Here is a 15,827-nt window from a genome sequence, read left to right as displayed (position 1 = left end):
GCGCTCATGTGAATCTCAATCGCAATCAATCTATATATTCGACCACAAGAGGCCATTTGGGATACAGAACCCCCCCCCCCAATCCTCCCTCACAGGAGATAGAGAGTATAGGCGCCACATCTGATTTGTTGATGATATCACTCTGAAGCTTACATACCAATTACACGTACAATCAAACCTGCTTAATGTCACACTTATTATCATCAAATTGAAATGTATAATGGGAATCAATGGAAACAAGCCCCTGATAATATCACCCTCACACAGTGATTTCCACCCCACTTAATATCACTTCAAAATGTCTGCATCCACTATACTGTATTTTGACACATTCTGTACTCGACAGCCTTGTGGTCACAAGATCACCGAGCTTGACTCGTGGAGATCAGTCGGAAACAGTAAAACTGTTAAATTATCCAGGTTTTGCTATTGTATTCACAAAGCTATCGGTGTGTTCAACAAGGTGAACAGCAGAGTAATCTATTAGGTTGTGTTAACATCATTCAAAAATAAAATAAACAATCTTCTGGACACTATGTGTACATCACATGTTTAAATGGTATAGCTGATCTATCTTTTTGAATCTGGCTTTTTGTAACCTCTAACATGTTTTAATTAGATGAAAATAGAAAGAAAACAATTAATTGTTATCATATGTAATAAATACATCCAATGTTTATTTTTTTTTAAATTATGAATGTGTTATTATATGCTATTAATCGCTTCAGGTTTGCTAAGGCGTCAGTAAATTGAAAAAGAAAAATCGTCCCAGTTTTTCACTCTGGAAATCTGGTAACCCTAGTTATTGCTAAACTCCTGATAATGTCACTCTGCTTATTGTCACAATTTATGCTTAGTCTCTTTGAAGTGCTATTAATTACTATACAATTGTAAGTCGTCCTGGATAACTGTGTCTGATGATGATAATAATAAGCGGGTTTGACTATAGCCAAAGTGTTCTTTAAGACAGAGTTGATCACTGGACACAATATGCCAAATCCAATCATGATATGAATCAATAAATACAAATGATCTCATTATCAAATTGAGACAAATATGAAATATTTAATTAACTGTAAAAAAAAAAAACAGTAAGAAAACTGCCAAATAATATCCTATTTTACAAAAAATAACATACTTTTAACAGTAAAAGTGCCTTTTAGTGGAGATTACTTCAAGCACTTGCAACAAATTGCAACAAACTTGCAACAAACCTTACAGAGTTTATTAAATGTATGAATGGGGTATAAAATGCATTTGAGATACATGTGACATTCATGTACATAAAACCACAGAGTCCCCCCACCTCCCAAGGGTTAGGAACTCTCAATAAATAACGAAGAGTGTCTCTATAATTAGCCAAGTTTCTAGTTCCAAGAAGACTCAATCTGCATGACTTGTGTTGGTGGAATCTCTAATTCAGCATTTACCTGTGAATGAAAAGCAAAAAACCAATTAGAGACTCAACACATCTAATACATTTAAAACAATCATGAAAATGAAGACATGAAAACACATGCATAGTATAGAACAAGAATTAGCAATGTAGTGCATAATCACAACTGGAAAAGTGGTTTCCAGACACAAGCAACATAAGCGTGATGGCTAAATAATCTGATACTCTCAACACATAGCACATGTTTATACCAGGATTCATGACAACTAGAAAAGTGGTTTCCAGATACATGGAACAATGCAAGTCCCTGGTGAGAGGTACTCTGGTGGTCTTAATTAAAAAGTATTTACCCAAATAAGATGAACAATCAGATCTTGTGCATCTCAGACTAGCACTCACCCTGGAGTTCACATACTGATGCAGTAACATTCTGAGTTCAGAGTTCTGCTGTTTCATGCCATCCGTTTCATTGATAAGCTTCATCCTCTCAGTCAGTACATGGCTGTCAAAAAGAAGGAAACAATAAGCTGAAACTGACAACAAAAGTTTCTCTGGAATAATTCGAGCCTATGTATAAACATGTCAGATATTTTGATGAAGTCTATTTCAATGACTTCCTTGACATGAAATGAATACAGATACATCAAATCGTTGAAAATAAAAGGTTTCTGAGACATGATCTCTCCATTCCCAATGTGCTTGTAACTTTGGGGTTTTAATGTACACTGTTGTATCAAAAAGGTAAATGCTGAGATACTTACTGATACTTCTCCAAAGCATTATACAGGGCATCCCACACCTTTAGCTTGGACTCCGGGATCACATTGACCATGTCCTCCCAGTAAGCAGCATCTTTTGAGTCATCTCTTTCATTCAAGTTAAAAAGCTTCTGAGATTTGTCCCTGCATACAAAAAAAACCCCATAAAACCAGGCTTTATTCTTTATTTTATAGACACTGTAAACACAATATGCCATGTAAAATATAATATAAAACAAAGTAATAAACGGAAAACATGTTGTCAATTTATTGTGGTAAAAGAATATCACAAACTTCTATCATGTACTGTAACAGCAATTCCTCAAGACAAGAAACTCAAGAAACACATCATGAGATAGTATAAATGGCAATGTACCTTTTTTTTTTTTTATTTATGCAACTGGCCACAGAAGGATTCACTTATACAAAAGGAAAATATTATTTTCCTACCACAGGCCCACTTTGACACCATTGTCTACTGTAGTGAAATGCCTGTGTTGAAGTAAACAAATGCCCAGAGCACCCACCTGGGTTTGCAGTGCTCTTTTGTAAAATCTCGGAGGGCCTGCAGGACATTGTTGGGGTGAATGAGATCAGAGGATGAGGACCTGTGTGAGGAGCCATCTCCAATCTCTTTCTGAGCATGACTCTCGCTCTTTCCTGGGGACTCATCTTCATCTGCATCCTGCATTTTTTTTAAAATGGTTAACATGGCTCAAAATACCAGTCTTTCAAAACAGAATGGTAGTATATTAAGTAGACATCTTACCTTGCCGTCTACAGTCTGCTGCTGTCTATATCTGATAAAGAAATCAGCCAGCTTATGCACATCCTCTTCATTCTCAATTCCCAGGGCCTTCATTGAAGAACAAAATATATATTTTCCGTTAACTCTAATGAACGTAACATTTATTTATTATTTGCTACAGAATACAGTGTAGTGGCAGCAACCAGCCTTTCAGAGGTTTGAAAGGAATTCACACTAACTGTTGAGGGCAATTCTGGTGAAACTTCATATGTGTATTTCCTAGCAAAACTTCTTCAGGGTATCAGAATGTAGGTCACAGTATCCATTCTTGTTTTGGTCTCTTATGTGTGTTTTTATACAGTTGGTAACAGATGTGTACATGTTCCTTCTTAAATTATACCACTGCTGTATTTGGGAGAAAGTGGGTGAAACATAACAGAAAGATAACACTGAAATCCATTTGGACTGCACACAAAATGAAATTAATTTTAAATCTAAAACTTATCAGACTATGACTCTCACCCTACCTACCATGAATATGGCATCCAGCTTCATGAGGGACTGCTCATCTTTCTCCAGCGGGGAAAGCAACTTAAGCAGCTTACTTTCAATCAAGAAGCCCTGAGAGGGGACAGAAAAGCTCAGGCTGTTACAAAAATCTAATAAAAACACACTGATATACCACCGTGTAAATTACATTGCATTCTTAGAAACTGTGGCTGGATCTGAATCAAGATTAAAGCCCTTCTGATTCGACCAGAGGAGCAATCACATTAAAACTAAGTGAAAAGGCAGCGAGCCTGACTTACTGTTTCATCACACAGGATCTCCAAGAGTCTTTTGATTGTCTTCACTGAGATCTTTAAGGACTGATCAGCTGAGATCTCTGTATCACCAGTGTCCAATCTGTCCTGTTCCTGGAAAGGGAGCGAGTCACTTAGGGTGCCCGGCGCACACACTGCTTCCCACTCTTCAGCTGCATCCGTGTTTCCTGCAAAAAAGAAAAAAAAGAAAGGTATTTATTACAGTGCCTTTAATGAACACAGTACCCAGTGAAACCCACTCATCCACTAAATTATGGCAACAGCTCAAGAATTAAGACAAAACAAAAACAAATAATCCCCAATACAAAAAAAAAGGGTATATCATAACAGATTGAATGGTTTGCAACACAGAAATGTGAAAAAGATCTGTATCACTGATATGTCCAGAGGTTAACGTGGCAGTGAAATGGTACATTTTTTGTGTAAACCACCTATTTAGATCTCTAAAATAAACCCCATTACAGTGTAGGTCTACTATTAGCATTGTTCAGAACCAAAAACAATGACATAAATGATGATATGCACACATTACTATGGTTTATAGGATAAAGGATACAATCTTATGCACATAGAGGTATTAGAACAATGATTACAGAGCTAAAGAGGTAAATAAAATGATCACTCATTCGCTCACCTTTTGATCTGATCACCTCCTCTGCAAGCTGCAGTGCCAGTTTCTTCTTCTTATGCTCTGGGACGATGGGTCCAGAGCGCTCCATGAAAGGGAGGTGCGGTTTCTCCCAAGTCAGACCCAGCTGCTGCTCATGAATGATGCGGTCCGTCTCCAAAGCTCTCTGAACCAGCTCCTTTATCTCCTCCTCGTTCATCAGCCAGATCTCCTGGAACTTCTTAGCATCAACATTAGCAAAATGCCTGAATATAAAACAATAACAATTAGACCAGCATCCGAGCACCAGGATCTGAGACAGGCTGAGGATGTAGGTAACCTGGCAGCTGCTCTGCCAGCAGGATTCATAATAAAGCAACAGAGTTTAAAAAAAACAATTAGGATTTTGAGGTGAACAAAATGTGATCGAACAGATTTTACAGCACTCACTTCATTTTCTTCTGCATCTCTTTGTATTGCTCCATAATCCTCTTGTAGTCCTCAGTTAGTCCATGGTTTTCCTCCCTGAACTGCTTATCCTGCTTCGTAAGTTTAATCCGGACATTATTTAAAATATCCTGCAGCCTGTGAAGGGTATATGGAGAAGGACCAGGTATGTTAGCAACACACATCCTCCTTCACAGCTGTAAATACAACACTAGAGCCACTAGTATTTTGAATATGTAGATCACCATGACCAATACTAAGGTGATCTACATTTTCATAGTAAAAATCAAGGCTCATGACAACTAGCTATGCGGTTCTCTTAATGTATGTAAAGCTCTAAAGAGATTCATAAACGCCTGAACTATATCTCCGTTGTCAACAGGATAATAAACCTAGCAGCGGATTGTTACAGTCTTGCTTTAAACCCTGCAGTTTTTCACAAGGGTCAGCAGGGTGTTCTCTGCTGTCTGCTGTTAGCATTTATTTATGCTACCATATTAATCCTGAAATGGGACAACACTATTTAAACACTTTGAGTAGTTTAGATATTCTCGAGAAAGTAGAAAATCATTATGAACATTTTAAGTCATCACCTGTGTCGATGACTTTCAGTAATTTTACAAAGTAATGTAGGTTCCAAAAATGATTTGACTTGAGATGTTATGCTGCACTGCAATTTATTAATGCCCAGCAGTAGCTAAGCAGGACATGTTTCTGCCTGGTACCTGGTGATCTTTCTCTTCTGCTGGGACTTGGTGATAGTGTTCTCCTCATCTCGTTTTTTCAGCACCTGAAAGTTATATTCCAGCTTCTCCTGGTTCAGCTGATAGGTAGCTTTCATCTGTTGTAGCTGTTGCTCCAGAATCTGAGAAAATACATTTTATTTCAGACACCTAAAGCATTCTCCTGGTGGCCAAGTGATCTCAACATTCACACGTGTTTTTTCCATGGTCTTGAAAATGCTTTATTTTTTCTATACTGTATTCTTAAGAAATACTAAAACAAACTAAAATTCAGTGACAAACGTTTCAACAGGAAGTTTTTCCCCCCCAATGTCTTCAAATGTTTAAATATACTGAAAAACACTTCCTAGTCAAAATGTTTGTCATTAAATGTTAGTTTCTTTTGGTATTTCTAATTCACCACTATTGAGTGTTTAATAGTTATGGGTAATATACTATGCTGTAGCCTTAAAGAATATACCTGCAAATAGGATGTTATACAAGCATACAATTTACCATGATGAACAGAGCTCTACAAACAATCATTTACTAACCGAATACTACTCTGTCATCCATTAGTACGAGTTCCCCCACATCCAATATACTAAAAACACTAGCTAACTTTCAGGAAACTGGCACCTGACTCTTGTTGACATTTTAAAATGTTCCACCATGTGCAAAGATCAAGCAACAAAACCTAAGCAATCTTGATTTCCATGAAAAATGTTGCCAGAAATGAATGCCTGAAAGTTGCATCACATTTCATGACTTTAAAACTGTACTTTTCAAATACATTTAAAACAAAAAAAAACATATTGTTTGATTGTTAAAAATAGAATAGGTTGACTTTAATCCTCGATGAGGGTCAGCATTTATTTATTTTTCATCATTCAAGTAAACTACAGTACGATCATGATGGTCTTCTTCTCCTGCAATATCCAGTAAGTTCAATGCAGTTGAGTCTCACCTGCACGTCAGTCTCCAGCTTGATCTTGATCATGTTGTATTCCTCTGCATCCTGCACTCTCAGCTGCTGCAGCTGCCGCTCCTGTTCTTCCACTCGCTTCATCCTCATCATCAGGAACTGCAGCTGAGCAAGCAAGGCACCCAAACATAGCATACAAGAAATACTGGCAACACATTAGTTTATAAAGTCCTCTTTATGATCTCTGAATTTGTTAATTCAGCTGAAAAGAAACTTCCAGCTTCTCCTTTTCCTATCTGAAAGTCAACTAAAACCGCTAAGACGTGGCAGGCAAAAAATTGTGTTTTTGAATTTGGAAAGGACATATCAAATGATTATCAGTTGAATTAGAAATGTTTTAAGCGGGATTAGCAACTCAAACTGTTGAACTGGCGTTCCAATAACACAATTCCTACATACAATCATGCCTAACTAACGGCACTTAAATTCAACACATTATTGCTTACCCTTAATACAATGCAATAAAAACATCTGACAATATAAAAAAATACCTAAATGCAATTCATTTTAGAATAAGCAATATTCAAATCTTCAGAACAGATGTAGAATTTGTTTATATACATTTATTGATATATGTTACATTTAGTGGAGCAGGTTAATTGGGGTAGTAAATGCAGCAGCCTAATTTGGGTATTTTTTTAAGTAGATCCCTTACCAAGCTTAGAACCTCTAGCTTAAACAAGTGTCCCTTACATGTTTTTTTTATACTTAAAAAACAGTGATCAAAAGACATTTCACCTCCTTATCCCGGCGATATTGCATCATTTGCTCCCATTTATTATGGTTACTGTCCAGCAACTCCCTGCGCTCCAGCTCAAAGGATTTCTGCAAAAATATATAACAACATCAAATCCAACATTTCAAAATGTCCTGTTTAACATATATAAACCTTACCATAAGATAGCACAAGTAAATCTATATGAATGAAGTAGAGGAACCTACTTAAGAGTTTCTTAGAAAAATGCTAAGTTAAAATTATAAAAAGAAAAAAATTCTTAACCCATATTCCTCAAGTAAGACAATCCTGTACCTTTTACAATTATCAGGGAAAATGAACACTACATTTTTTTTTTTCCAATATTTTTTTCCAACCTATTTGAAGTACTGGTATTTACAGTTTTTAACAGACACCATTGTAATACAGTAATTCTCCCCACCACTGTGTGTTGTACTGTACCTCAATCTGGTTTAGTTCTTCCCGGTAGGATTTCATTAGGTTCTTTATCTGCTCCTCCATTCTCTCAATCATCAGGTCAATGTCTTCGGCTTGCTTCTTCAAGTCTTTTACATAGCGATCATCACTTGCTTTCAGCTCCTGTTGAGAAAGTACTTCATAAGATCATTGTATATATATATAACCCATAACATTAATACACAGTCTAATGCAGCTGGTATTTCTACTATATCGTTTTTATATTTAGATAATGCATTTCATGTATATTTAAATAACAACATCAACAACAATTTACATTTTTATAGAGTCTTTTATCGCAAAGCGCTACACACACACACACACACACACACAATGAACAATTAAACCATTACATAGAAACAGTCTGTATCAGGGGAGATCTGTGCTGGCTATCAGGCTCATGCATGATCCTGCAGGGGAGAGTTGGAAGCCCCATCTTGACCAGTCTGCCAGCCATAGCAGTGACAAACAGAGGGTGAGTGGGATGTGTGGCGTTCAAACCTGTGATTGGTTGGGGGCAGATCTGGGGGTCCATCCCAGAAACTGGGACGTTACACTGTTTTAGCTCAGGGGGATCTGGGCAACCCCACGAAAGTAATGAGGGAGTAGGAGAACGTTAAGTTACTCTCCTGCCTTGCAGATTAGTGGAGACAGGGAGACCCTGATTAATAGCAGCACTTTCTTTTGCAGTTTTGTTTATAGTGTTTTGTTTTCTGTTTTGCTTTCTCCTTTTGCTTATGGATTATAATTTCTTCACACTCAGTACCTCTGGAGGATACCATCAATGACTAATCCACACACCCACTCACACGTGGTGGCAGAAAAGTGGGAGTCACTGCATTGCGATACATCGGGAGCAGCATGGATGCCACCCAGTTTGCCGCAATGATGAACCTCTAACGCCAAACTTTGACGGCGGCAGTGCAGGGAGGAATGGGGGATGCGGGCCTGGATAGGAGAATGCAGCGGCCTAGCTAAATGTGTTCAAAGCCATGGCGATAGCAGGCCAATGGCCCGCAGCACAGTGGGCCAGTTACCTCCTGCTGCAGCTAACAGATGAGGCACAGGCTATAGCAAGAACCCTGTACCCCACAGCCATGATGGACTGCCCCACTCTTAAGGCTGCCATCCTAAATACAGTGGGGGCCACGCCAGAGAGATTCATAAAACAAATTCAGAGAGTGTTTGCTGATGACGAACATCCCTGGGTGTTCGCCCATCAACTCCGGGACTACAAGATGGGTTGGCACGACCAGGGACCAGATGGTGGAGGTCATCCTGGTGGAGTGGTTCCTGGAATACCTGGCTTCGGGACCTTTTCTGTGGGTTCAGCACCAGGAGATAAAAATTCTGGAGTGTGCAGTCCAGTTGGCGGAACGACACCGGGCCATAGAACCAACGTCCACCAGGCCGCTGAAAAAGCCCTGTCTTCCAGCATCACCCCAGCAAGTTGCCCAAGGGAGGGTGAAGGGACTGGGGGGAAAAGGGAACTACCTATTTGCATGGAGCGTGGTGGCAGGCGTTCGCGGCCCGAGAACCAGGGGCTACCAAGCGGGGACCTTGGACTTGCGTGGCCACCCTACCATCGAGCCCCATTGATGGCTCCAGTGTTCAGGCCTCCACAGGAAGCTTCATTGAGAGAACCAGGTTCGGTTAAGTGTTGGACATGCCAGGAGGTGGGCCACATTGCTCAGGATTGCCCAGCAATGGAATGTGACCTCATCCATGCCAACATGCCGGCCCTAGAACCATCCCATGAGCCCCACTGGTGCCATTGCCCCTGGTGGAAGCTCCTTTTGAGCATATCTGGGTAGACATAGTTGGACTGTTAGAGTGTGGTGGGATACACTAACCTATTGGTCATTCTGATTTATGCAGAGGCCACTCTGCGTCTGCTAAGTCTGTCGCCAATGAGCTTGTGAAGGTTTTCTCCTGGGTAGGGATTCCCCAGGAAATGCTGACAGAACAAGGTAACGATTTCATGTCACAGCTGGTCCGCGAAATATGTAAACTTTTGGGGATTAAGACCTTGGTTTACCACCCCCAGACCGATAGACTTGTGGAGTGTTTTAATAAAACCCTAAAAAGCATGTTGCACAGATTAATTGAAAGCGGCATGTGTCACTGGGACCAGCTGTTTCCATATCTTATCTTTGCTATCACAGAGATTCCCCAGGCTTCTACTTGTTTTTCTCCATTCAAGCTACTGTATGGGTGGAGAACCCAGGGCGTGCTCGATCTGGTCAGAGACGTGGGAGGAACAGCACAATAATTCAACCAATACGGTCCAGTATGTGTTAGACCTGTGGATCGGTGGGTGCACGACAATTTGCAGCAGGTTCAACACAGACGGGAGACACAATATAATAGGGAGGCTTGGCTGCACACGTTTCAGCTGGGGGATAAAGTGCTTCTATTATTACACAGGATGGGGTCAAAACTTCTGCCAAAATGACAAGCACCTTTTGAGGTTAGCGCTGGGTTGGGACGTTGGACTATGAGATCTGCTAGTCAGGCGGCAGAGAGAAAATCACATTGATCACATAAACTTCCTGAAGCCCTGGTTGCAACAAGAGGCGTTGTTATTGGAGCAAGCAGATGACGTCACAGACCTGGGATCTGATCTTTTTGTTTTGGAAAAAACGGGGTCGGTAGATTGGGGACAATCTAACACCAAAACAGAAATGTCAGGCTCGGGCATGGTGGCAGAGTTTGTGGATGTTTTCTCCTGTCCGGGAGCAGACGAGTAGCCCACCATCACATTGAAGTTGAGCCGGAGGCGCGAGTTTGCCAGTGGCCGTATCGTATAGCTGAATGCAAACAACACGTAGTAAAAGTGGAGATTGACGAAATGCTCAAGCTGGGGGTAACAGAGGAGTCCCAAAGTGACTGGAGCAGTCCAATTGTGTTAGTGGATAAGCCAGAAGGGTCAACTCGGTTTTGCATTTTAGGAGAGTCAATGAGTTGCTGAAGCGTCTAGGCACGGCTCACTTTATGACAACACCAGATTTAATGAAGGGATACTGGCACCCAGTCCTGTATATCAGCAGGAAGCTCCTTCCCCGCAAAAACATTATAACACCATTGAGAAGGAGTGACTGGTGATAAAATGGACAGTCGAGGCACTCTGGTACTACCTGCATGGGTGACAATTCACTCTGATCACAAATCATGCCCACTTAGCATGGCTTCACCGTATGAAGGACAACAATGCCAGGGTCACACGGTGGTACTTGGCGCTGCAGCCAGATGTCTTCAGGGTAGTCCTCCAAGCAGGAAATTTTCTGTCTCGGGAAGGCATGGGGATGTAGGATTTTCGAATGGACCGGTGGAGCCACTCTGAGGGGGAAGAATATGTAACAGGGGAGACCTGTGCTGGCTATGGGGCACATGCATGATCCTGCAGGGGGGAGTAGATAGCCCTGTCTTGACCCACCTGCCAGTCATAGCAGTGACGCACAGAGGCCGAGCGGGGTGTGTGGCGCAGATTTGCGAAAAAGTGCAGAACAGGAAAGCGGATCAAAGTGAGAGACACAGAACAGCGCAATAAGCAGACTTTTAAGTTACAATATAGAAATAAATAAAAATGGTATTTCAATTTTAAAAGAAAACTGGTTTCTGAATAGTGGATACTGCATACAATGTAAATATTACAGTACAGCTTCTTTTATAATATAATAAACCCAATCTTATATAAAACGTTTCTTGGTGGGTATTTTTATTGTTAAGGTTTTGTAGTAATAGTCAGCATAATAATAATAATAATAATAATAATAATAATACTGTATTATTTAAAAAATAAAACAGAATGTTCTGTAATGCTTTAACCATATGAAATGTTTTTTCTTTGTGGCAGAAAAAGAGCTGACCTAGTGCCAAGAAGTTTAAAAGAGCAACTTCAAAAACCTCTTTTATGCTTTACAATTCTTGTCTAACAACTCCCACAGATGGCCCTATAAGATATAAAACATTGCTGCCTAGAGTTAAACTTATTTTGCTCATCTCACCACAATAACTAAGTTAATCAAAGCTAGGTGGAATGTAGGTGCACGAATGTATCTATTCAAAGCTGCAGATTGCAACTGCTAGAATCGTCTAAAAAAAAAAACTTTTAAATAGCATTCCCTTCAAGAAAGACAAGAGACAAGAACAAACTGCTAAATGGTGGATGTAACGTTTTCTTCATTTTATTTGAGTAATTTACAGTATTAACAAGGAACATAACCGACTATTGTCTAAATGAAGTTTCAGCAACAAAGACGCATGACCCTTCCCTCCTGAAACCTGCTTGCCACTAGATTAAATAAATTCATTCAAAAAAAAAATATCTGACACACTGCTAACTGACAATCCAAGCACCCCCATTACCTGCTGCAAGTCATTGATGAGCTTGTTCTTGTCCTCAATGAGGAGAGCGCACTGCTGCTGCTGCACGTTGAGCATCTCCCACAAGTCCTGAGGGACTTCCTTTGACCTGGCCATTGTCCACTTTTTTGTGATGTCCTCAAACTTTTCCAGGCTCATCTTGGCTTCACTCTCCAGCCTCTCTGTTCTTTACAAAGCAGGTGGTGTTAGGTATGCACTGCAGCACCTTGAGGACAATATATTTTCTACAGCACATTAGCACACTGTATATTGTAGTATTATGTTGAGAACCAGTAAGATCTAGTAGTTTAGAGTTTTTGAGATTCTGGTGTACCTTCGCAAGCAGCTAAAACAGAATTTTTGTACATCAATTTGTAAATAAGTTATTGTATGGATCTTTTTTTTTTTTTTTTTATAAACATGTTTATCAGATACTCTTTGTGCTCTTACCTCTGCCTCCTTGCCTCTGCTTCATCAGTTCTCCTCTGGGACTCTCTTGAGTCTGCCGCTACCTGGATGTTTGTGACCAACTCTGTCCCATCACTCTTGAGTTTAGTCAATCTCTAAAATAAATTAAGAAATCACAGACGGGTCAATTGCAGTGTACCAGTGGTTTAGTCCACTTCACGCAGACTAACTTCAGGACTAACTGATCCCCATTAACTGAACACATTTTGTTCCAATTGAAGCATACTAATCAGAATATCCAGTTAATTAGTTAAGCTGATCTGGTCAAGTGGACCAAGTTAAACTGATCATGGAAAATATAAACCAGGATATTAGATGATTTGAAGAAACATGTTCTGTGTGCTGCAGTGCAAATGTAATTAGACCAAATCCCCCCCCCCCCCAATTTAATATATATTGTTTACATTATCTCATCGTCTTTTCCCTGTATTCACCTCTAACATCGACAGAACACAAACTAATATTCTGTCATATAAAAAGTAAGTGGAATCCATCAATCTACACAATCAGTATGCTGTAAAATAGCATACATTTGCAGGACAATGTACACACCATCATTGTGGTCTGCGTGCATGTAATGATTTATATAGCCTTCTTAATAAAGGCTGTTTGGTATTTATACTTTCAATATTCAAAGCACATTTGTTTGGTATTTTAACATGCAAGAAATCCCATCCAAACTGAAGTTTGATGATATGCATAATTTGCATGTGGAATTTCGATAATAAAATATACTATGAAATCTGTTCTTAATATTCATAGGCTCAATGTGGTTTATTATTATTGTTACAGGTTAGCTGTATTGTATCATAAAGGTACAAAGCTGAAACAACATACATATTCTTTAAAATAAACTCCCTCCACAGTCAACCAAGAGAAACACAAGGAGAAAAAATAAAAGTTCAAGTTGAAAAAAAATGTAACATAACACAATGCAATAAGTGAAATTATTGTAAATCACAATGTAAGAGGAGCTATGGTAAGCAGAGTAAGTATAACAGTAATAATAATTGAAAAAAAACACTATGCATACACAACATTAATACTGGAAAAATATTTGAAAGTGTAATCTTACAGTGTAAAATGTACACAGTTTTTATAAGGGCTGCATGATTGTATTAGAAGTTTAAAACAATTAAGTTTATTAAAAATATACATTATTCCTGGGGGGTGTAATACAGACACGAGGAATGTAAAGAACAAAGTTTTCATGTGTATAACACGTGTAATACAGACAAGAGGAATGTAAAGAACAAAGTTTTCATGTGTATAACACATATTAAACAGTTTTGCAAGCAAGTGTTCAGAAAAGGGAGACAAATCAGAGCAAGCTGGCTAGCAGAGTCTCTTACTTCACAGGACTAACACAATACACTGAATATAGATATTTTTTGTGACCAAGGGGGTCTGGTTTAGTATGCAGAAATCAGTACGACACTGTATGTAGTTTAACTGATGTGCCCAGTGGTCTAGAAACTTTGGTATGCTGCAATTTGGATTTGCAAACATCTAACATCTTTCCTAACATCCAAGCAAGTGAATCAAACTTACTATATCCACCAGTTGGGCACATCAAGCGGACTACATTTGGTTCATTGCAATTGAACCTAATATGTCTGCTTAGAGTGGGCATAGGTAATTCACACATACAAAGATAAAGCTGTAGTGCCTGTACTGAGCCTCCTATCTCCTACGTGTGAATGGGGTGTGAGTGGGTGTGAATGGGATAAAAGGACATAAGAACACAAGAAAATCTGCGAACGAGAGGAGGCAATTCATCCAGTTCCTAGAAGCTAAACTGACTGATCTAAAAAGTTTGTCAAATTGGGTCTTAAAGTATCTGAGTGATTCTGCCTCAAACCCTGACAAGGTAACCCATTCCATCCCCTCCCCACAAGTAGCACAGACCTGCCTGCTCTGCTCCACCTGCTTTTCACTTTTAAGCTCCTGCTTTACTTCCTTCTTAGGATCGGGATCATCCCCCAGTGCCTCACTGTGAATTAAACAAAAAGACATCTAGCATTCTGGTAATAATGTATTTCAGAAGCTGGCAACAACAAAAATGGTGCATACCCTCAAAGATAAAGTGTAATCACAACATGCGATAGAAATAAAAGACAGTTATTAATACACAATATGATTACTGTCGATTTTATGTGCATTTTTAATAAGTGGACGTTATATTTAGAATGAGTGAATGACTCACAAACATGTATTGTTATTGCTCTTGAAAAAAAAAAAAAAAACATACCGTTAAATACTATAATCCCTACAGTTCTTTTACAATTGTTTGAGATTTAAGAATAGTCCCTTTAAACCCCTTTTAAAAAACGGTACAGCCCATTTTGAGCAGGCGTGTTCGTAATATAATACACCTGCTGTTGGGCTTCAATGAAAGCACTTGCAATGCACAAATTAAAATAAAAACAAGCGAGTTAAAGAAAAAAAGGCAGATGTTTTACTACCACTGCCAGTAGTACTTGTACTGGCACTAAGGCAGCTGGTTCTAAAAAGTGTGTCTCTTTCTTCGGCCCTGCTGTTAAACTACTGGCAGCAGTCTTTTGGGGGTTTCTTACTGGTATAAGAATTTCTACTGGTAATATATGAAATGGTAAACATCATCTCTCTTTCCTGCATTCACCTGAAGAAGAGACCTTTGAGGTCTTGAAAGCTTGTGATGAATTATTCTGTAGTTAGTCCAATAAAAGGTAGCACATTTTTTCTTTGTCTACTTCTGTCAGTATTTTTTTTTACTTTTCTAATCACCGTTTTTTGGCCTCGATTCTGGCTGCTATCCGGAGGCGGCGTGCGGCGATCCTCTCCTCCGGGATATCAGACTCCACTGACGGGACGCTCTCCACAGGCTCGGGCTCTTTGCTTCCATTCTCGGCTGGGTTCATGTCAGCAAGATTACAGTTTTGATGCTAATCCACTGAAAACCACCGATAGAAAATTCACACAATCAAAGCTTCATGCAAGAATGAAATAACCAGCGTTTAGCCTTCACTGACTTTGAACATAACAAAAGGTATGTGACTGTGAATGGAGGCAGTCTCCACTTTTGTTACATTTTGGTTGCTAGGATACAGCTGTTGCCAAGAGACAGACGCACACGTGACGGAAACAGCAAGGCTTTTGTGAGGTGCATGTTAAGAGGTTTGTGCCACTTTTGTGCGTCCGGATTCCTACATGTTTTGAGTGCAGGTTTGGCAAAAGTAAGCGTATAGCTAGCTACGCTTTTGTACAAAAGGGTTATAACCTGTAATGCATTGTTGTTTTGCAGAATCAGACTTTATAATTTGAATTAAAAGACCA

At 39.4% G+C, this 15,827-nt stretch overlaps 1 protein-coding gene across 1 annotated transcript; it reads right to left on the bottom strand.

Moving 5' to 3' along the window:
- Positions 1-1,134: 1,134 nt before the first annotated feature.
- On the bottom strand, positions 1,135-15,570 carry drc1 (dynein regulatory complex subunit 1 homolog (Chlamydomonas)). The gene is made up of 17 exons (XM_041253446.1): positions 15,279-15,570; positions 14,421-14,505; positions 12,495-12,607; positions 12,048-12,231; positions 7,665-7,802; positions 7,226-7,312; positions 6,470-6,592; positions 5,506-5,645; positions 4,784-4,918; positions 4,361-4,599; positions 3,712-3,893; positions 3,434-3,523; positions 2,924-3,010; positions 2,682-2,839; positions 2,158-2,298; positions 1,796-1,898; positions 1,135-1,430 (listed from the first exon to the last, which is right to left on the bottom strand). Exons 1-17 carry the CDS (start codon positions 15,410-15,412, stop codon positions 1,368-1,370), a joined length of 2,202 nt encoding a protein of 733 aa, XP_041109380.1. The 5' UTR covers positions 15,413-15,570; the 3' UTR covers positions 1,135-1,367.
- Between the last annotated feature and the right edge of the window lie 257 nt (positions 15,571-15,827).

The sequence above is a fragment of the Polyodon spathula genome, chromosome 6 (assembly GCF_017654505.1).
Source record: "Polyodon spathula isolate WHYD16114869_AA chromosome 6, ASM1765450v1, whole genome shotgun sequence".
Lineage (NCBI taxonomy): Eukaryota > Metazoa > Chordata > Actinopteri > Acipenseriformes > Polyodontidae > Polyodon > Polyodon spathula.
This window is presented reverse-complemented; position numbering and strand designations above follow the sequence as displayed.